Source organism: Protomyctophum bolini (assembly GCF_963924005.1).
Source record: "Protomyctophum bolini genome assembly, chromosome: 11".
Classification (NCBI taxonomy): Eukaryota; Metazoa; Chordata; class Actinopteri; order Myctophiformes; family Myctophidae; genus Protomyctophum; species Protomyctophum bolini.
In genome coordinates, this window is record NC_137872.1 from 6,159,967 (window position 1) to 6,183,443 (window position 23,477).

The 23,477-nt window shown below is 46.5% G+C and overlaps 1 protein-coding gene across 1 annotated transcript in view; it reads left to right on the top strand.

The window, feature by feature from the left end:
- The window catches only part of lmtk2 (lemur tyrosine kinase 2), an 83,557-nt gene that overhangs the window by 23,303 nt on the left and 36,777 nt on the right, over window positions 1–23,477 (top strand). Inside the window, exons 3-7 of the mRNA XM_080776482.1 lie at window positions 552–605; window positions 2,272–2,425; window positions 6,176–6,252; window positions 11,839–11,957; window positions 12,380–12,467. Coding sequence (XP_080632608.1) covers window positions 552–605; window positions 2,272–2,425; window positions 6,176–6,252; window positions 11,839–11,957; window positions 12,380–12,467 — 492 coding nt within the window. The remainder of the gene's footprint in view (window positions 1–551; window positions 606–2,271; window positions 2,426–6,175; window positions 6,253–11,838; window positions 11,958–12,379; window positions 12,468–23,477) is intronic.

Below are 23,477 nucleotides of genomic sequence, written 5' to 3' on the forward strand. Positions count from 1 at the left end.
GACGTTATATGCCAACTCCGTATATATATCCTTACCCCTTTACACCAATTATGAAGCGGTTGAGCCGAAAATCAGCTTTTAACATTGGTCCGGTTGCTATAGGCAACGCCTCGGTCACCCCCAGCAATAGGATCTTTGCACGCGGCCCCATAGACCTCCGTTCAAAGTAGGAGCCTTATAACTCTAAAAATACGATGCTGTCCCTGGTGGTCGCCTTCCATCCAAGGTTCGGATGTCATTTGTGATTTTGTACCGCATCGCATCGCTCCCGACGTTAACGTTTCTGGCGGACGATAAACAGCGTGAGCTAATGCTAATGCTAGCAGATCTATTCCTCACAGTGGTGGTTCTCCAGGCTGGGAAACAGGAAATGAACATGAGCAAATAATTCAGAATCTCGCTGGCAGGGTTTCCTACACTCTGCTGCCACCTAGCGTGGAAAAACTGGTGTAGATGAGATATGTAAATACATACGGAGGTAGCGTAGCATATGACAGTGACACGACAGTGTGTTGTCTGTTGTTGTTGTTTGTTTGTTTGTTTTGGTCAAGACGCTGCGTTTGTTCCCGGCTGGGCACCGCACCGCAGACTACCGCCACCTGCCGGTATGGAGAGTCATTGCACGGGATTTGCTCTGAGCATGTGCACAAAATGTCGGCATGTTACAAGGCCCTGTCGGCCGATTAAATGTGAAGTCTGTCTGCTGCAATAAATGACGGTTGGAAGTATTCTGAACCAGGGCTCGACGCTTAGCATTTTTCCATGTAGCACGTTGAAAAATCTAGTAGCAGTAGCACACAAATAATGTTAGCGGCATGGTGAAAAGTTATCAAATAGTGTGCTTTTATTTAATACAGTGATATGAGGTAGGGGTGGGGCGATATGGCAACATATATCACAATATCTTTTCAGCCATTATCACGCTAACTATATTTATCACAATATTGTTTTTATGTTCGTTTTTATATAATCTATATAATCAATTTGATTTGATGCTGAATAGACTCTTTGTTTTATACGCAGATAGATTGATAGATATAATCAATTCATTTTTATGTTGCTCATAAGATAGATAGACAGAGAATTAGTATTGTAACATTCTGCTTGGCTTTGACTGCTTCAGACAGAACATCTTACGTATGTAGAGCTACAGGAGACTACTAACTTACTAAGCCGCATATAGTCTGCTACGCAGAAGGAGGAGAGCGGGCTGACGTCTAACTAACTACACCTCGGCGTGGTGGTGGTGGTGGTGGTGGTGGGGGGACAGATCGTTGCCTTTTTGCCGTTGCTCGTTAAGCAGGTCACACAACGGATGGACCATCATGGACCACTGATATGTATCCAGCCAGGTCGGTCATTCCTAATATCATTCACGCTGTGCACACCATTTTGTAATATATATAGATTAAGGTATAGAACAGCGACTCATAGCCTTGCCTTTATCACGATTGAACGGTCAAATTCTGTAGTCGCACGGGTGCGACTGCACCTACTACGTTTCTAACTGTCCACAGTCGCTTGGCTCCTTTAACCCCAAACCTTTTCATGTAATGTAATTTTAATGCTGTGATGATAAACACTGGCCGAAGCCAGCTGTGCTGCTGAGTGTGACCGCTGTGTGCTGTGATGATAAACCCTGGCCGGGGTGACCGCTGTGTGCAGCATCTGTGTGTGTGCAGCAGCTGCAGTAGCAGCAGCAGCATGGACTAACGTTCTCTGTCGTCAGCGCTGATCGCACTCCTTTTTGACTCCACGTTGTCGTCAGTCACTGTCGTGTGGAAACCTCGTATGTCCAACATCGTTACGGAAAATGGAAAAAAATAAAATAACCTTCCAAATTGACACAATGTATTTATTATTCAGTCACAACAAGCTCTTGTTAAAGCATTCTTCTAACCTGGGTTTTGAAGCTTGTAAGTCACGTTTATTGATGTAGACCAAATGGACCCATACGGGTCTGTTTCATTTTCAAGAGGTTTCGCTCTCAAGAGTTACATTATTGTTAAACATCTGCATTACTTAATTTACTAGAAGTCTACACAAAATACATAGGGCGGGGGTTCCTGGAACAAGATATTTTCAGATGGGGGTCCAGCGGCCAATTACATATTTATTTTGGAGGTCCTTGACATGAAGATGTTTGAGAACCACTGATATAGAAACATGGGTTTTTCAGAAAACTGTAGAAGCCATTTGTAGAATCGTCCTCGGGTCTAAATGGGTTGAACTCCCACTAAACTCTCGTTGGTTCGTTGGTTCCGTTCCCAGGAGTTCGAGGACCACTTCGACGATGAGATCGACTTCACGCCTCCGGGAGAGGACACCCCGTCCACCCAGTCCCCCGCTGAGGTTTACACCCTGGCTGTACCCCCTGTGGCCCTGCCGGGACCCCCACACCTAGACCCACCCCCTCGCATCGCTGGTAAGACCTACACACGCACGCACGCACACCAGAAGTATGGATAGAGTTGCATCAATTCTCCAAAATGACAGTTTGTTTGGTTTTATAAAGCTGTGAGTGTCTGTGTGTAGTTTGGTCTTATCTTTGCCGTGGAACCACACACACGTGCGCGCGCGCACACACACACACACACACACACACACACACACACACACACACACACACACACACACACACACACACACACTTACAATGTCTTAATTGGTCACACATATCAGTGCAAACAACACATTACATGGGCAACTTTATCAGTTATTTTACTGATAACTGCCCTACGTGTGAGTCAGACTCGCTCCTCTCTGGTATCATGTGTGTGTCGTAATGGCACAAAGGCCCTTTCTGTCACGCCACGGGTCTAGACGTATGCATTATATAACCTTTATGAACGAATGCCTGCAGGGCCCGCACGGTCTGCTATGCTTTTAAAATACTCTTAAATAGACCATGCATGGTGACATTAGCTATAGCCGATCCTCGCTAGCTGTTTTGGGTGGGTGGGTGGGGGGCAGGGGGGGGGGGGGGGTGGGGGGGTGGGGTGGGGTGGTCTTGTTCTACAAGTGGAATAAAACGAGAGTCTATGGTGGCAGACAGTAGGCGATAACGCTGGGATTCCCCCTGACTGTCAATGAGCTATTGTATCTGATGAAAATGTTTGTGCGTTTCTGACCACAAGGAAATGCTCAACACAATGAGTCAGGCTTGTGTTTAGGGGTAGTCATGTTGACGTCTTCCAGACGGAGGTCTGTTGGAGTGACATCATCTTGTGACATCATCAAGTGTTACACTTAATTACATCATCACAATGACTTCATCGCCACCGTGTCCTTTAAAAATGAAACGTAAACTAAAAAACACATTGTCACTTAGCCGCCTTTAACGACACCTAGACAGAACCTGCCCTGTACCGGTTTATTGTCCTTGTGATCAATTCAGTTTCTACCGTCATCGACTTCCTTGATTGGTCGACCCAAGTCTTTGTCTTAGACACCACTGACCCGATACAAGCGACGGCCCACTGGTTTAGGGCTCTCACACGGAGCAAGACTTCAACTGGTCTGTGTGAGAAATGTTCTTCTGGACGGTGCATCTGAGAGGAGGAACGAAACCAGACAATCACGCTGTGGTAGCAGTGGATAACAAGGTGTACTCCTTTGGAGGAAAATTCGGTGGCAACAAGGGTCAGATTGAGGTCCATGTCTTCAACCCAGTGACTTTGCGCTGGCTGGAGTTGCCGCCAGTGACGCCTGGGGGAGGAGAACGTAACCTTGAGGTTCCCTCCTGGTGTCACACAGCTGTGGTGGTAGAATATACAGTCTACGTCTTGGGAGGAAATAACTTCTGTAGCGGGGATGACTTTAACGTGCTTTATGCTTTTCACGTGGACACCCACAGCTGGTTTAAGCCTGAGGTTGCTGGGGCTGTCCCAGAGGTGACGTTGTTCCACTCAGCCTGTGTCCTGGAGAAGGTCTTGTTTTTCTATGGAGGACGGAATAACATGTACAAGTTGGACACCAGCACAATGGTCTGGTCCTTAATTAACACCCGAGGAACTACACCAGCTGATTCATTTGGCCATTTGGCCACCATCATCGGGACAAAGATGTTTGTATTTGGGGCCTTGGGGAACTACAACAACAACATCATCAGAGTGTTTGACACAGAGACCAACCATTGGCTGAGCAGACTTTCTGAAGATCTTCCAGAAGGACGCTGGTGTCATTCAGCCTTCACCTACAATGAAGAGCTGTTCATATTTGGTAGCTACAAGGTTTACAATAAATTCAATGATCTGTGGAAATTCAACCCAGAGACCTTCTCCTGGAAGAAGGTTGAGCCCAAGGGGAAAGGACCACCAGGTCCAATGTCTCGTATGTGCTGTTGCATTGTGGGGGATCGTGTCATACTCTTAGGAGGAGTCAACACACCCGCTTTTGACCTGCACATCTTAGACCTGAGTCCTAGTCTGAAGACGTTATGTAAGCAAACAGTTACTGAGTTTGCTCTGGATCTGTCTGAACTTCCACATAACGTCAGATGGGAAGTAGTGGCCATGGCTCCCAACAACGACTGACAAAAAAGAAGAGAAAAAATATAATCTACCAATAAAAACACGTGACCAAATTTTACTTGGGGACTGCCATTGGATTTTCTTTCTTTTTTCGTTTTTACATGTCATATGAAAGCAGGGACTCATAGCTTCAAATTGACATTGGTTGTTCAGTTTGACCCACAGGTCAAAACAGGCTTGAAAGGTTCACTTCTGTGGTCTCTAACATTACACCTAGCTGCATGTTTAAGAATTTAATTCATATTTATGTCAATTTCAGCTCTGACACTTATTTCAGACATGCTCTAGTATGTGAAGAGTATTAACTAATTTTGGAAAAAACAAAACAAAAAAAAGTGTTTCTCCTCTGGCTGGAATTTGCGCGATGGCAGGCTCTGGCTGTGTATGACGTAATTGCACGAAGGCCCTTTCTGTCACGCCAGGCGTTTGGATGATATAACGTTTACATGAATGAATGTGTGCACGCGCGGTCTCGCTATGTTACCGAGTTTCATACGACCTCTAACTCGACCACAGCTGTTGCCTAGGGCTGGGCAATTAAACCTGAGGACGATTCTACAAATGCCTTCTAAATCCTGACAGTTTTCTGAAAAACCCAATGTTTCTATGTCAGTGGTTCTCAAACATTTTCACGTCAAGGACCCCCAAAAATATATGCGATTGGCTGCCAAACCCCACCTGAAAATATGTTGTTCCAAGGACCCCCCCTCCCCCCAGAAGCAAAGATTTGAGTTCAAAATGTTCGCTCTGAAAGAATATATATTCAAATATTTGAGCCACATTTCTGCGATTGCAGACGATCAAAAATCAGCGGAGAGAGAGAGCGACGTTTGCGATACTACTGTATGCCGAATTGAAGTGGACTCGGCCCCAAAATGGGTTTCTGAGGCTACAAAGACTCCAGAAAACCTGTCTGTGTCTGTCTGTGTGTGTGTGTGTGTGTGTGTGTAGGAAGGACTCTGTTCAATATGTGAGTAAATGTAGCCCAGGTGACAGCAGCCAGATAAAACCTTGGGGAACCTCAGACACATATTGTCTACATCGCTCTGATCGCAGCCTATAATCTCTCCTGACTGACATGCAAACGGCCAATAATGAAAATTGATCCCGTGGTGCAGCTTAGCTCATCGAGTGGGTTTGTCGGGTTTCGCCGGCCGCTGCGTCGATAGATACGTGTCCGACACGCGCTCGCAGATGTGTGTGTCTGCTGGGAACAACACACATTTTTCTGTTTCAGTTTATTTTTTTGTTTTTCTCTCTTGAAGCGGAACTATGTAATGTTTTAAGAATTTTACTTTATGTAGAATCAGAATCATCTTTATTTTCACATCACATATTATTGAATTATTATAAGTAAAATAGTGGGGGAAATTAGTTTTTGTGCTTATTTCCCATCGTGTTATTTTTTTCCAAGAAAACAAAGAAAGGGAAGAAGAGGGGGGAGATCGGAGATCAACGCAAGAAAGAACATTTTGAAGCTCGTTCCACACACACACGCAGCACGCTAGTAGGGTCTCTCTTGACTGTGTGTCGTGTTGTGGTTCATTGTGTGACTGTGTGTTGAGTTGTGGTTCATTGTGTGACTGTGTGTTGAGTTGTGGTTCATTGTGTAACTTTGTTGTGTTGTGTTTGTCTTCACACAGAGGGATCCACAGGCTCCCAGGTGGCACGGCACAGTCTCAGTTACATCCAGGAAATTGGCAACGGCTGGTTCGGCAAGGTAGGATTTCTATGTGCACGCACACGGGCACGCACGCACACGGGCACGCACGCACGCACAGGTTTTACATCGTGATAGTTGTTCATTTGAGATACCGTATTGTGCACTGTACTGTATTCTGCATCCAAGCCTGTTTCTATTTATTTGCTTTTGTGTATTAATTAATTTAGTTTTTATTATTTCGACTGGTTCAAGATTAAGAGACGTCTTGTTGGTGCTGGATTTGGTTCCACACGGGCCATGACAGACCAAGAGTCACTTCACACACTGTAAAAAAAAAGTCCACAGACTGTTCTATCAAAAAGCTCCCGGTCAGTCAAGGCTTTTTAATATATTTTTTGACCTTGTATTGAAACGTTAATCTGAAATAAAAACTGCTGAAATAGTTTCACAGGCTCATTATCCCCACAGCTGAGCTGTTGCACGTCGTCTGTAAGCCCATATTTATGTCCTCATGCTGTGTGTGTGTGTGTGTGCGTCTGTGTCCATGTGTGTTCGACTGTGTGTGTGTGTGCGTGTCTGTGTCCATGTGTGTTCGACTGTGTGTGTGTTCGACTGTGTGTGTGTGCGCCTGTGTCCATGTGTGTTCGACTGTGTGTGTGTGCGTTCTCCTCTCCTGCCTATGAACCAACCGCACACGCATCTGTCATGCACACACGTGACACCCTCACTGCTGTACGGGAGCTTTCTCTGGCTTTACAGACAGACAGAGAGAGACAGAGACAGACAGCTACACACGGAGACAGACAGCGACAGACAGAGACAGACAGCGACAGACAGAGACAGACAGCGACAGACAGAGACAGACAGAGACAGACAGAGACAGACAGAGACAGACAGCGACAGACAGAGACAGACAGACAGACTTTATTTGTCGTTGTGTGGATTCATTTCATTCCGTGAAGCCGTCGGGACACAGACATCACAATACATAAACACACGTTACATAGGCGGATCACTGGCATGTGTTGGTTGATCACATCAACTCACCAGGCTTCACTTCCCTGCTGTGAAGGAAAGCCTGGCTTTCGTTCAGAATTACACAGCGTCTATAATATATCCCACCTAATGTATGTAACTGTATTCTAGACTAGAGAGGTGTTATTTCCCCACGGGCTGAGAAGCACTGATGGAGATTAGGATCAAAAGGAGTTTATCCCAGACAAGGTTAAATTATCCCATGTGTGTGTTTGGTGTGCTCAGTGAGATCTACACAGACCCCCCCGGTGCTTTTAGGTTAACCCGTTTAGGCCTGATAATTAAAAAATAAATAAAAGTCTTCTAAATCCTGACAGTTTTCTGAAATACCTATGTTCCTCTATCAGTGGTGCTCAATATTTCATGTCTAGGACCCCCAGAATTATCTGTATTTGGTCTGAAAATATGTTGTTCCAGGGATCCCCCCAGAAGCAAAGTTAAAAACGAAGATTTCCCCCACATTTTCATGATAAAAAAAAATAGCGGATCTACAAGCTCATAACGCGGCACAGAGTGCCGCACTACGAGCTTGTAGAGGCCCAGAATGGGTTAAATAACCCATGTGTTGGTGGCGTTCCTCTTCTCAGTGAGGTCTTCTAGCAGGTTAAATAACCCATGTGTTGGTGGCGTTCCTCTTCTCAGTGAGGTCTTCTAGAAGGTTAAATAACCCATGTGTTGGTGGCGTTCCTCTTCTCAGTGAGGTCTTCTAGAAGGTTAAATAACCCATGTGTTGGTGGCGTTCCTCTTCTCAGTGAGGTCTTCTAGCAGGTTAAATCAACCATGTGTTGGTGGCGTTCCTCTTCTCAGTGAGGTCTTCTAGAAGGTTAAATAACCCATGTGTTGGTGGCGTTCCTCTTCTCAGTGAGGTCTTCTAGAAGGTTAAATAACCCATGTGTTGGTGGCGTTCCTCTTCTCAGTGAGGTCTTCTAGAAGGTTAAATAACCCATGTGTTGGTGGCGTTCCTCTTCTCAGTGAGGTATTCTAGCAGGTTAAATAACCCATGTGTTGGTGGCGTTCCTCTTCTCAGTGAGGTATTCTAGCAGGTTAAATAACCCATGTGTTGGTGGCGTTCCTCTTCTCAGTGAGGTCTTCTAGCAGGTTAAATCAACCATGTGTTGGTGGCGTTCCTCTTCTCAGTGAGGTCTTCTAGCAGGTTAAATAACCCATGTGTTGGTGGCGTTCCTCTTCTCAGTGAGGTCTTCTAGCAGGTTAAATAACCCATGTGTTGGTGGCGTTCCTCTTCTCAGTGAGGTCTTCTAGCAGGTTAAATCAACCATGTGTTGGTGGCGTTCCTCTTCTCAGTGAGGTCTTCTAGCAGGTTAAATCAACCATGTGTTGGTGGCGTTCCTCTTCTCAGTGAGGTCTTCTAGCAGGTTAAATCAACCATGTGTTGGTGGCGTTCCTCTTCTCAGTGAGGTCTTCTAGCAGGTTAAATCAACCATGTGTTGGTGGCGTTCCTCTTCTCAGTGAGGTCTTCTAGCAGGTTAAATCAACCATGTGTTGGTGGCGTTCCTCTTCTCAGTGAGGTCTTCTAGCAGGTTAAATAACCCATGTGTTGGTGGCGTTCCTCTTCTCAGTGAGGTCTTCTAGCAGGTTAAATCAACCATGTGTTGGTGGCGTTCCTCTTCTCAGTGAGGTCTTCTAGCAGGTTAAATCAACCATGTGTTGGTGGCGTTCCTCTTCTCAGTGAGGTCTTCTAGCAGGTTAAATCAACCATGTGTTGGTGGCGTTCCTCTTCTCAGTGAGGTCTTCTAGCAGGTTAAATAACCCATGTGTTGGTGGCGTTCCTCTTCTCAGTGAGGTCTTCTAGCAGGTTAAATCAACCATGTGTTGGTGGCGTTCCTCTTCTCAGTGAGGTCTTCTAGCAGGTTAAATAACCCATGTGTTTGTGGCGTTCCTCTTCTCAGTGAGGTCTTCTAGAAGGTTAAATAACCCATGTGTTGGTGGCGTTCCTCTTCTCAGTGAGGTCTTCTAGAAGGTTAAATAACCCATGTGTTGGTGGCGTTCCTCTTCTCAGTGAGGTCTTCTAGCAGGTTAAATCAACCATGTGTTGGTGGCGTTCCTCTTCTCAGTGAGGTCTTCTAGAAGGTTAAATAACCCATGTGTTGGTGGCGTTCCTCTTCTCAGTGAGGTCTTCTAGAAGGTTAAATAACCCATGTGTTGGTGGCGTTCCTCTTCTCAGTGAGGTCTTCTAGAAGGTTAAATAACCCATGTGTTGGTGGCGTTCCTCTTCTCAGTGAGGTATTCTAGCAGGTTAAATAACCCATGTGTTGGTGGCGTTCCTCTTCTCAGTGAGGTATTCTAGCAGGTTAAATAACCCATGTGTTGGTGGCGTTCCTCTTCTCAGTGAGGTCTTCTAGCAGGTTAAATCAACCATGTGTTGGTGGCGTTCCTCTTCTCAGTGAGGTCTTCTAGCAGGTTAAATCAACCATGTGTTGGTGGCGTTCCTCTTCTCAGTGAGGTCTTCTAGCAGGTTAAATAACCCATGTGTTGGTGGCGTTCCTCTTCTCAGTGAGGTCTTCTAGCAGGTTAAATAACCCATGTGTTGGTGGCGTTCCTCTTCTCAGTGAGGTCTTCTAGCAGGTTAAATCAACCATGTGTTGGTGGCGTTCCTCTTCTCAGTGAGGTCTTCTAGCAGGTTAAATAACCCATGTGTTGGTGGCGTTCCTCTTCTCAGTGAGGTCTTCTAGCAGGTTAAATAACCCATGTGTTGGTGGCGTTCCTCTTCTCAGTGAGGTCTTCTAGCAGGTTAAATAACCCATGTGTTGGTGGCGTTCCTCTTCTCAGTGAGGTCTTCTAGCAGGTTAAATAACCCATGTGTTGGTGGCGTTCCTCTTCTCAGTGAGGTCTTCTAGCAGGTTAAATCAACCATGTGTTGGTGGCGTTCCTCTTCTCAGTGAGGTCTTCTAGCAGGTTAAATCAACCATGTGTTGGTGGCGTTCCTCTTCTCAGTGAGGTCTTCTAGCAGGTTAAATCAACCATGTGTTGGTGGCGTTCCTCTTCTCAGTGAGGTCTTCTAGCAGGTTAAATCAACCATGTGTTGGTGGCGTTCCTCTTCTCAGTGAGGTCTTCTAGCAGGTTAAATCAACCATGTGTTGGTGGCGTTCCTCTTCTCAGTGAGGTCTTCTAGCAGGTTAAATAACCCATGTGTTGGTGGCGTTCCTCTTCTCAGTGAGGTCTTCTAGCAGGTTAAATCAACCATGTGTTGGTGGCGTTCCTCTTCTCAGTGAGGTCTTCTAGCAGGTTAAATCAACCATGTGTTGGTGGCGTTCCTCTTCTCAGTGAGGTCTTCTAGCAGGTTAAATCAACCATGTGTTGGTGGCGTTCCTCTTCTCAGTGAGGTCTTCTAGCAGGTTAAATAACCCATGTGTTGGTGGCGTTCCTCTTCTCAGTGAGGTCTTCTAGCAGGTTAAATCAACCATGTGTTGGTGGCGTTCCTCTTCTCAGTGAGGTCTTCTAGCAGGTTAAATAACCCATGTGTTTGTGGCGTTCCTCTTCTCAGTGAGGTCTTCTAGCAGGTTAAATAACCCATGTGTTGGTGGCGTTCCTCTTCTCAGTGAGGTCTTCTAGCAGGTTAAATCAACCATGTGTTGGTGGCGTTCCTCTTCTCAGTGAGGTCTTCTAGCAGGTTAAATCAACCATGTGTTGGTGGCGTTCCTCTTCTCAGTGAGGTCTTCTAGCAGGTTAAATCAACCATGTGTTGGTGGCGTTCCTCTTCTCAGTGAGGTCTTCTAGCAGGTTAAATAACCCATGTGTTGGTGGCGTTCCTCTTCTCAGTGAGGTCTTCTAGCAGGTTAAATCAACCATGTGTTGGTGGCGTTCCTCTTCTCAGTGAGGTCTTCTAGCAGGTTAAATAACCCATGTGTTTGTGGCGTTCCTCTTCTCAGTGAGGTCTTCTAGCAGGTTAAATAACCCATGTGTTGGTGGCGTTCCTCTTCTCAGTGAGGTCTTCTAGCAGGTTAAATAACCCATGTGTTGGTGGCGTTCCTCTTCTCAGTGAGGTCTTCTAGCAGGTTAAATAACCCATGTGTTGGTGGCGTTCCTCTTCTCAGTGAGGTCTTCTAGCAGGTTAAATAACCCATGTGTTGGTGGCGTTCCTCTATAGGTCCTTCTCAGTGAGGTCTTCTAGAAGGTTAAATAACCCATGTGTTGGTGGCGTTCCTCTTCTCAGTGAGGACTTCTAGCAGGTTAAATAACCCATGTGTTGGTGGCGTTCCTCTATAGGTCCTTCTCAGTGAGGTCTTCTAGCAGGTTAAATAACCCATGTGTTGGTGGCGTTCCTCTATAGGTCCTTCTCAGTGAGGTCTTCTAGCAGGTTAAATAACCCATGTGTTGGTGGCGTTCCTCTATAGGTCCTTCTCAGTGAGGTCTTGTAGCAGGTTAAATAACCCATGTGTTGGTGGCGGTCCTCTATAGGTCCTTCTCAGTGAGGTCTTGTAGCAGGTTAAATAACCCATGTGTTGGTGGCGTTCCTCTATAGGTCCTTCTCAGTGAGGTCTTCTAGCAGGTTAAATAACCCATGTGTTGGTGGCGGTCCTCTATAGGTCCTTCTCAGTGAGGTCTTGTAGCAGGTTAAATAACCCATGTGTTGGTGGCGTTCCTCTATAGGTCCTTCTCAGTGAGGTCTACACAGATCCCGGGGCCTCCAGGGCCGTGGTGAAGGAACTGAAGGCCAACGCTACCGCCAAAGAACAGAACGACTTCCTGCAGCAGGGAGACCCGTACAGGTGAGCACTTTGAGTAACTTTAGTCACCTTTTTGACCAGATGCTATAGGTTATACCACCCATCCCCCCTAAAAGAATACGGAATTGTCCCATATTTGGAAACTAAAAGACGCGTCCCGTAAATTAACTCACACTTTGTTTACGCATTTTAAGGTCGGGGGAATACACGTGCATGACGGGCAATTTATTTGAGACATTGTGGTAATTCCGCGGTTCTCCCTCTCTGCTCTGTTGCTGATGACAAAACAATGCCACGACACAGTGGAGCGTTGAGCAAGGCAGACGGCCAACACGGTGGCCGCTGATTCTTTTATTGGCCAATTCAAAACTGGACAAACTTCCCCGGGACCTTTTCTAGTGTTCATGTCTGAAAGTGTCTCTTTACCAAGTCACTCTGGATGACATTGGGACTTCTCTTCACAGAGTGTTGCAGCATCCGAACATCCTGCAGTGTGTGGGACAGTGTGTGGAGGCCATCCCCTTCCTGTTGGTCTTTGAGTACTGTGAGATGGTGAGTAACCCTCTAAAACGCCCCCTTCCTGTTGGTCTTTGAGTACTGTGAGATGGTGAGTAACCCTCTAAAACGCCCCCTTCCTGTTGGTCTTTGAGTACTGTGAGATGGTGAGTAACCCTCTAAAACGCCCCCTTCCTGTTGGTCTTTGAGTACTGTGAGATGGTGAGTAACCCTCTAAAACGCCCCCTTCCTGTTGGTCTTTGAGTACTGTGAGATGGTGAGTAACCCTCTAAAACGTCCCCTTCCTGTTGGTCTTTGAGTACTGTGAGATGGTGAGTAACCCTCTAAAACGTCCCCTTCCTGTTGGTCTTTGAGTACTGTGAGATGGTGAGTAACCCTCTAAAACGTCCCCTTCCTGTTGGTCTTTGAGTACTGTGAGATGGTGAGTAACCCACTAAAACGTCCCCTTCCTGTTGGCCTGTTGCTATGCAGATTCATAAAGTTAGTGGCAAATTGATTGGCAAATCTAGTGGCAACGTGAGTTTAACTTCGTTTACCGTAATTTGAATGCAAATTCTCTGGTTGAATGTATGTGTTACTGTAATAGAGACATAGCCAGCACTCCATTGAAGGTACGTTTATTGCATTATACAGCGCAGACGGACAAAACACGGAGGTGTTTCGGCGTCAAGCTTTCCTCAGAGGGTTTATGAAACAATGCAACAATTAGGGCACATTCATACAATAAGGGAACTGGGTGTGACACTAAAAGCGGTCCATCTAGAAAAGGGTGCTTTGGTAGGCCTTTTCTTCTTCTATGGATCTATGGGTTGTCAATGCCAGAAAGTAGTTTATTTTGCAACTCAGTAGGCGTTCTCGCGTAACGTCCTGGTATGATGATGTCACGCGCATAGGGCTTTTACTTCTAGTGATTTTTACTAGTTGCTTAACCCATTCTGACCTGAGATCAGATTCATACGAGGTTTTCCGCTGGACACACACTGGTCTGATCAACCCATTCTGACCTGAGATCAGATTCTAAAAATGTCAGTCGTTCTTCGAATTTTTCAAAAATAGCAGACCTACAAGCTCGTATCGCGCCACTCGGTGGCGCGATATGAGCTTGTAGATCTGCTATTTTTCAATAGCTAAAGCATAACATGATGCTAACACCAAAATGGGTTCCCGGTCAGAATGGGTTAAAGACCTTGCATACCCAGTTGGCCAGTTCAGCTACAAGTTGGTAAAATAACGTAAATAGTACAGTGAGTATAAAACAGTAGTAGTGAAAACACCAACAATAGCCGATCTACAAGCCCACAAGCGAGCCGGTAGATCAGGCTATATTGCAGTGAAGTGAATCGGTGTTTGATTAGAAGAGGAAAACAAAAAAAGGAGGTGGCCTGATATTGACCCCTGGGGGACTCCCAACGGTTTTAAGTGGTCCGCTAAGCTAACAGGTTCATAGGGCAGGACCCCGTTTAAATGGTGTCCCGCTCTCAGGGACAACACCACCAGCAGGGAGGGAGGGGGGGGTGTCCGGTCCTCCCACACCCCAAATTAGCCCCGTGTATGTACCTACGTACGTACGTCTGCCCGTCCCCTCTGTCCGTCCGCCCCTCGCCCCGCCCCCAACCATCAGCAGCCAAAGATTTATGCACTGTTTTTTCTAGGTCTATTCCGGGGGTTGGAGCACCTCCCCTCCCCCCTCCCCCCATTCCTGACGGTGGAACGGGGGGGGGGGGGAGCCCCCTTTCTCCCTCTCCTCTCTCGTCTTGCCTCGCAAAAGTCTCACGCGCCGAAAACAGCTGATCTTCAAGACCACAGCGCGGTGTGGCCGCGACGTGCTGTGAGCTTGTAGGTCGTCGCGCGACGCACGTCCCCCCCAAGTATAAACCAGGCTTTAACACCACCCCTCTCTGCGTGCGCGTGTGCACACAAACACACACACACACACACACACACACACTCACACACACACACACACACACACACACACACACACTCACACACCCTCACATAGTAAGGTCTCATTCCGGGACTTGTCACATTCCCACCTCACCCAGTAAAGCAGCCGTCTCCGTTTACCCCCCCCTCCCCACCCCAACCCCTTCCCCCCCAACCATCCCAAACCCACTCCCCCCTCCCCGCCCCCTCCCCGCGCCTCCGGTGTCATCTGCAACCAGTTGCTGTGTTTGTGCATTTTTATGGATGCATGCCATCGCCTCTTCTCTTTTTAAGATCTGTCAAACTGGACATCCTCCTCCTGTCGTTTGTTACATAACGTCACATAGACAAGGACAACGGACGGACCCGAGCGCCTCGTCTTAAACCACGCCAAAGGGAGCCAATAATATCGGCCCATTAACCCATTCTGAACGGGAACCCATTCTGGTGTTGGCATCATGTTATGCTTTAGCTATTGAAAAACAGCAGACCTACAAGCTCATAGCGCGCCACCGAGTGGCGCGCTACGAGCTTGTAGGTCTGCTATTTTTGAAAAATCGAAGAACGACTGACATTTTTTAGAATCTGATCTCAGGTCAGAATGGGTTAATCAGACCAGTGTGTCCCATGTGGAAACCTCGTATGAATCTGATCTCAGGTCAGAATGGGTTAAGAGAGACGTGGCCCGTGAGGATTGTTCGCCGACGGATAAAAGCGTCTAAAAACAGACTCGGGGTGCCAAGCCAGTTCTCTTTGCCTTCCTTAATCTTGTTGTCCCGCTCTCTACTAGTTAGCTGCGAGCCGCCGCACGACAAGGATTCCTGACAAATGTGTTCCCTCGTCAGCTTCCACTGACCAAATGTGTTTAATCCATTCAGGCCTTCTGAAACACCTGTTTCTGTATCAGTGATGTTCAATATTTCACGTCGAGGACCCAAAAAATGATATGTAATTGCCCGCCGACCCCCCCATCTGTAAATATGTTCTTCCAGGAACCCCCCCAGAAGCAAAGATTCGAGTTAAAAACGTAATGTATATTCACTACGAGCTTGTAGTTCTGCTACTTTTCAATAGCTTAAAGTATAACATAATGCTACAGTATAAACACCAAATGGGGATCCCGTCTAGAATGGGTTAATACTAAACGATGTCTAACATTGAGTCTAAAGATAGACATCCCGAGCTGTAAGAGTGTCGGCTAAGAGCAGCAAAAGTAAACCTCCATTGGTTGTTGGCATGTAGAACATTATATGGGTGGAAAACCCTGCATTATAGCACATGTGCCAGGAGGTGGACGAGCTCAGAGCTCTCTTAGATCTGATACTTTTGATGCTTTTGCGTGACTCTGTTGACTGATCAATTAGGACGTTCATTTTGCAAAAAGTTAGAATATGGAGATAAAACCTTGTTTCCGAGGCGGGGTTGGTGAAACGGCCTTTCTGTGTGGAGTTCACATGTTCTCCCCGTGTCCCCTAGGGTAGGTACCGTCACATGTTCTCCCCGTGTCCCCTAGGGTAGGTACCGTCACATGTTCTCCCCGTGTCCCCTAGGGTAGGTACCCTCACATGTTCTCCCCGTGTCCCCTAGGGTAGGTAGCCTCACATGTTCTCCCCGTGTCCCCCATAGGGTAGGTAGCCTCACATGTTCTCCCCGTGTCCCCCATAGGGTAGGTACCCTCACATGTTCTCCCTGTGTCCCCTAGGGTAGGTACCGTCACATGTTCTCCCCGTGTCACCTAGGGTAGGTACCCTCACAGGTTCTCCCCGTGTCACCTATAGGGTAGGTACCCTCACATGTTCTCCCCGTGTCCCCTATAGGGTAGGTACCCTCACATGTTCTCCCCGTGTACCCTAGGGTATATACCCTCACAAAAAACATGCAGTAATCCTGGTCTCTAAACTGCCTCCCATCGGCCAGCCTGATGGAGGAGAAATTAAGGAACTGGTCGGAATAACGTGTTCCTTCCACGTGTTACTGTATGTCCAACCGGGGAAGCTCTCCCCTGTCAGGTGAAAAGAAGCAGCTTGGACTCCTCATGCATGGAAGGAAGCATGAGGTCAGTCCGCTGGTTGGCAGAGGTGTAGTGTAGCGCACAGGACTACATTAGACAGTTGACACTGGGTGAAAAAATTGGGTTGCAAATTCGTGGAATAAAAAATTAGGTCTTGATCCGTGAGGGACTCCAGCCAATGAAATATATAGGTTAAGAGCGGTTTAAGTTCACACGTGGACATTGCCTAACTCACCAGTGTGTCCTTACTCTCTCGGCTATTACTGTACTGAGAACTATTCATTTCGACTATTAATGTCAAGTCCTAACTTGACTATCGGTTACGTTTTAGAAGTGGTCCAAGTTGCCTCTGAACATATTCGTGCTGTATTGTATTTTTGGTGGCACCATATGTTAATGCCAGGGATGGACCTTGCCAGGGCTGAGCCACGGCCCATGCAGGCAACCATAACTTATTTTAATGATGTTTAGGACACAAGATTATTTAGTTCTGACGTCATGCTCATGACCAGACTTTGTCATGAAAATGTGGTCTCACTTCCTTCCGTGGACTACAAGTGACACCTCCATGCAGCCCCTCCCCCCCCTCCATAAGGAGGGGCAGTGCACCAAAGCATTATGGGCATTGTAGGAATTCAGCAATCCAGTCAAACACACGTACTACATTATTCTTCTGGCCATATGGTGCACATTTGAAGCTGTGCTACTGTTATCTACTACAAATACTATTAACATTGAGTGATTGCAGTCTCTTCTTTTTTTGATCAAAGTTTCTTTATTAATTTTCACATAGCATACAACATTTTTCGAACTTGTTTTCCCCCCCTCCCCCCCCCCCCCTCCCCTCCCCCCAGAGTTCCCGCTCTGAAAGAGCCACAACCCCGGTATCTTGTATACCATATGACATAAAATGCACGTAGAATACACATAATAGACATAAATCAAATATTGGACACGGTATACAAACAAATAATAATATTGCAGTCTCTTCTAGTGGTGAAATGTCCCTTTAAACGTCAAGCATTGCCAGGTTTTAAAAATAGGAGTGAGGATGGATGCATTCCCATGCAGCGTTTTTATAGAGAGATTAATGGAGATTCATTATCTTTGTGTCACTCCATGATGAGCGCGGCTGTGAGGCACGGCAGGACATGCCAACACCTTGCCTTCTCACTTAGCCACCCGATGCCTTAGCAAGGGCACCGTGCCAACCCACCCCTACGGGCACATCTTAGCACTGAGTGCGCCGTGCCACCCCCGAAGGGCAGGCGATGGCTTAGCATGGTCCCATTGAGGTGGGGGCATCGTGCCCAATCTCACTCTTGACGGGCAGGGCGACATAGTTCCACTGAGTGCCACCATGCCAGCCTGAAAGGCAGGGTGCTAACATGGGCAGGACATCATGCCATCTCACTGAGCACACGGTGCCATGCATGATGCCGCCCTGATGGGAAGTCTTGGCATCGTGCCATCCCATCCTGATGGGCAGTGTTGGCACGGACTCGCTGCATGGTGTGGGTCGTGCCCTCCTTGGCTTAGCATGGAGGACACACTGATCGGTGATCACATCGACACGGTCGTCGATGCAGATGGCCGCCCTCCCAATAGAGTCGGAATAAGTTCTGCTTGAGGTTTCTTCCTAAGGGGGGAGGTTTTCGTTACCACTGTTGTTTGCTCAGGGTGGGATCTCCGGTGGTTCTCTGCTCTATATGTAAAGCAGGGGTGCCCACACTTTTATGACTTGAGGTCTACTTTTAAAATTGCCAGCTCAAGGTGATCTACCAACCAAAAAAATATTATCCCATTGCTTAAAATACTCAAAATAAATAACATTAAGGCATTAGGACTGTTTCAATCAATTATATTTATTTACCACCTTTATTTTGTTAAAGTTACTCTTTGTAATAACGTCAATCAATTTCAATTTGTAATAACATATTGCTCATAAAATGTTACAATATTAAAAGTATCACACATAAAAAGCATACACAATCACTTGAAGTAATAATGCACTCAACTCAACCAGAGCAGAACTCCTACCACAGGACTCTGGCAATCAATGAATAGGCCTACAGTTGCAACCACTATATTAATGGAAAGTATTTCCTACAATTTAAGTTAAAAGAATCTGAACTATCCCTTTAATCAGATGACTGCTTGCAGCCTTGCACTGAATGGAGTCCGTCAGCGCTGCGTAATCCAGACAGTCACTGCTGACAGCTAGTCTTAAACAGGCCTCCAAATGATCGTCCGTCAACGTGGAAAGATATTTGGACTTAATTATCTTCATGCGGGAAAACGCTGATTCACGTAAATATGTGGAGCCAAATAACGCTGCGAGCGAGGCTGCACAAGTCCTGATGTTTGGATACTTTTCCTTCACGAGTAAGTTCTAAAACTCTCCATCGCGGGCGCGCAACTTTAACTGTATGTCAGCCTGCAGTGCCATGATCTCATTATCCAACGCAGAAGAGTTCATGTTAAAAAGTGTTGCTATTTTCGAGGCAATGGAATCAACATCAGCTTCTGAATGGGAAGCACATGAATGTAGCGATGGGCTCGAGTAAGGCAAACGCAGTTGGACTTGGAATGTGACATCGTGAAAAAATAATCTTCTTCCCACTCTGCATGGAAGTGATATGTTTTAGGCTTCTTTGCCGCGCGCATCTTGCTATATGAACAATGATGGATAGATATCCTTTTAATTTGTTTGTTTAACAACATAACAGACCCGACGTTCCCCACACTTGAAAACAAGGCACTGCATTGTGGGGGGTTTTAAAGCCGCCGCTGCGTGCCCGAGGCGAGGACTGTTTTGTTTTGTTTTTTTTCATGTCAGGGCCAAGCGGTCTACTTGCGCAGCGCTTGCGATCGACTGGTCGACCGCGATCGACGTAATGGGCACCCCTGATGTGATTTGACACTTTAATAACATTGAATTGAATCGCATTGTACCAGGCATTGTGTAAAACCCAATCTTCGTGAACTTATTGTCGGGTTGAAATGGGTTGATTACATCTCCACACTGGCCAGGGAACCCCTCGGGATCCCCCAGGAATGGGTTGATTACGTCTCCACACTGGCCGGGGAACCCCTCGGGATCCCCCAGGAATGGGTTGATTACGTCTCCACACTGGCTTGAGAAATGAGAACCCCTCGGAATCCCCCAGGAATGTTGCTCTGGCTGGAGAAGGAAGGCTGGGACTCTAGGCTGGAGCTGTTGCCCCCGCGACCCGACTCCAGATAAGCGGTTTAAGATGGATGGATGGATGTGGTGGTTGTGGTGGTGAGTCATCATCATCATCATGACCATAGATATAGATATTCAAAAAAGTAGATGCCTAAATGGCCGCTGCAGTTCGTTGGAGCGATGTGGGTTGAAGGGCGGAATAATTTACACTGGGAGAGGAAGGAAGGAACGCTATGTCACGCTGCCACTCAAGTGATTACTGGCCAATCACAGCGCATCCTTTCCGGGACTTGTACAGACCCGACCATGCGCTCTGTGACGCACGCTCATGCTTCCGCGGGGGGCGGGGCTTCACATGGCATCTCTGGAAAGTTATGCCCTCCCTTGAGCACATACGCTCCAGAGTCTATGTTTATATGTCTGTGATCATGACTGTGTAGGAAGCTATAGGCGAGGAGAGGCTCGCCTTTAACCCATTCTGACCTGAGATCAGATTCATACGAGGTTTCCACTGGACACACACTGGTCTGATTAACCCATTCTGACCTGAGATCAGATTCTAAAAATGTCAGTCGTTCTTCGAATTTTTCAAAAATAGCAGACCTACAAGCTCGTAGCGCGCCACTCGGTGGCGCGCTATGAGCTTGTAGATCTGCTGTTTTTCAATAGCTAAAGCATAACATGATGCTATAACACCAAAACGGGTTCCCGGTCAGAATGGGTTAAATGCTAAAAGGCAGCGTCAATCATCCTATGGCGGTCCCCGACACCTCGTTACACGGAAACGTGACACCCTTTGGGGCCCTCCTCTGTGATTGGGTATCTTCTTCCTGAGGGGTCTTCGTGATTGGCTGCTCCTTATCCCTCTGTTCAACATATAGGCCACCTCAGCTCAACACTCCGAGACAGGGTGATTGATGGTGGTTTTTCTGTCCCATATCTCTCTCACACACACACACACACACACACACACACACACACACACACACACACACACACCGTGTCCAGGAACCCTGACTCGTCGCATTTTTTTAAGACACCAAAATACAGCCAGCAACAACTGGAGCATTCATTCTCCTTGTAGAATGCCAGGCCTACCCCCCCGGAACGGCGGGGGGGGTGTGAGTGACAACAGCCTCCTTCAGATTGGTCACGGTGATGGCTGCGCCTTGGCCTGTCACAATTATTCTCGCCTTATGTCACAATTGTTTTTAAGACGATCGCAGTTATTCTTTGCGTGATCGTCATAGTCGTTCGTTTCCATGTTGACATTTTTTTTTCAAAGTCAGCGGAAATGGCAGATGTACGAGCTTGTAGATCACCTTTTTACCACTATTTCTTGGGGGGGAAAGAAGAGCCATGAAGTGAAGACCATTCTACTGAGGTGTACCCGTATATAGTGTGCACTGTGCAGGGATGGGGTCTGTAACTTGCTGCTGTACTAAAGCAAAGTGCACTGTCTGTGACAGATTGCATATTACATGATGTCTTAGTGACCACACTCCTCTAGCCTGTGGCTAACGTTGTTCTTTCATGATATTTCTCTTTTTTTCTCTTTTTTTTTTTTGACCAGCGGACTCTGTGTGTGTGTGTGTGTGTGTGTGTGTGTGTGTGTGTGTTAGAGAGTGACATTTTGTCGGGATTCCCGTGGGTCACGTGATTCCCGCGGGAATCCTGTGGGATGGGATTAATTTTTTTATTAATCCCGTGATCGGGACGGGACGGGAATAAAAGTCAACGGGAGCGTGCAGGAACGGGAATGCCATCTATCTAGAATCATAATGATCATTTTCAGGAAGGAAACAACGCTCGCCGCGGTGCTCAGGCTCACTGCTGGCTGCCTGCTGTAGCCAGGGGGGTGGAGCTGGGTGGACCGCAGTGTTTGTTTACAATAAAGTTTCAATAGTTGTCACTGTACAATACTTTAAAACAGTTGTCATGTTGCACACAATCAATTTGGTCATAGCAGCCGCTGAGCCGCCTGTAGCCTCTCCTCTCCAAGCAGCAGCCCACAGTGCCTGCACAGTGAGACCGCAGTGAGAACGCTATAGCATTGCAAGAAGCTAAGGCTTAGCTGCTAAGCTAACACAACACCAGCCATGGTGGTGGTGATGTTAGCTTAGCGTAGCGTAGCTTGCTGCTGCTTGGCTGTTCAACTTCACTTCATCTCTGCCTATAATTTCTTATTGTTACCCTGACACCGGAGCTGCAAAAACAGACAGATCTACAAGCTCTACAATCTCAACTATCAAACTCCAGCTAGTCCCACTCCTCTGAACTCCAGGCTGCAGTGCTCGAGCGCTCAGTTTTCTGCCCCCCTCAATGTCGCAAATCTTGCGCATTCACTTCAACTTCAATGACTCTTCTGCACAGCGCAGCAATAGCTTTGCTTTGCGCTTGCGTTAGTCAAAACTAAAAGCGAGTGACGGTGAGACGAGCATGTCGACCGTAGCAATGAATGGAGACCTATTTGGAATGATTAAATCCATTATTGGCCTGGAGAAAGTTACAGCCGCTCCGCCTCCTCCTCCTCCCTGGCACGGTACAATTAGCCATGTGCTATATGACGTTTTGTTTACCCTGCGACAGGGACTGAGAGAAGGAAATAATGTCTTAAACAATAAAATAAAACATTAAATACCATGTTTGGGTTTATTCAACTAAGGTACTGTTACCATAGGCGTGGTGTGACTGACCAATGTTTTGTTTTTTAACTGACATACATTCCACCATAGCAAGGTATGTATAAGGTATTATGTGTTGGGGCCTTTGAAGATTGTTGTTTAAACTGGATTAAGGCATTATATGCCGTATGGTATATATATAATATACCATTACATTTACCACGTTAACTGTTCCTGGTGCCACATTGTTTAATGGCATGAAACGATACTCTTTAAAAAAAGAAGAACGCCATCCATTGCCTTAATGAGTAACTTACCATATTGTGCTGAATATAAGACTATTTATTTTGTTATCGGGGACGGGGACTAGACTAATTGAATTTCAATGTACTTTTTTCTCTAATTAGTCTTGAAAAATGGGGTTCATCTTATTATTGGAGTAGTCTATAATCGGCACAATGCAGTATTAAAAAAAACAGGAGCGGGATGGGAGTGGGAGTCATCTCGAGTGGGAGCGGGATGGGATCAGGAGTCATTCTACAGGAGTGGGACAGGACAGGATTTTTATTTTTACCCTGGTCCAGGATTGGGACAGGACAGGATTTTTTCTGTGGGAGTGGGACAGGACAGGAGTGGAAATCCACTCCCGTGTCAGTCTCTAGTGTGTGTGTGTGTGTGTGTGTGTGTGTGTGTGTGTGTGTGTGTGCGTGTGTGCGCGCGCGCGCGATGATGGCGGCTCCAACGTGACATTAAATATGACAGGGACATTACCATGAGGTACATCAGTCATTCTAAACCTTTATTTAGTTCCAAAGACCTCCAGTTTGATTAATCCAATCCACTTAATTCATAGTCAAGGCAAGTCAATTTTCTATTTATACCGCACATTTAAAACGACAGAGTTGAACCAAGGTTCTGTATACACTCTTTAAACAAATGTAAAATACTAAACGATAAAACCATAAACAGGGGAAATCACACAGAGGGTGGCAACACATGAACACATTGCCTACATCTCAGTCTGGATCATGGAAAGAAACGAGTATAAAGTGGGTTTTCAAATGTGATTTAAACGCAGGCAGGGTTTGAGACTGTCATGTGACACAGATGCACGCATGCACGCACTAGGGCATTCATTTCTAGTCATTTTTACTAGTTGACTAGTTGCCTAGTTTACTAGTCGACTAGTGGACTAGTTGTTTAACTACCCATTCTACCACAGGTCGTTTCAAGGAAGCAATTTGATTGGTTGAAACAGCCTTCTAGCCGGTGGTTAAACCACTACACCACCACCT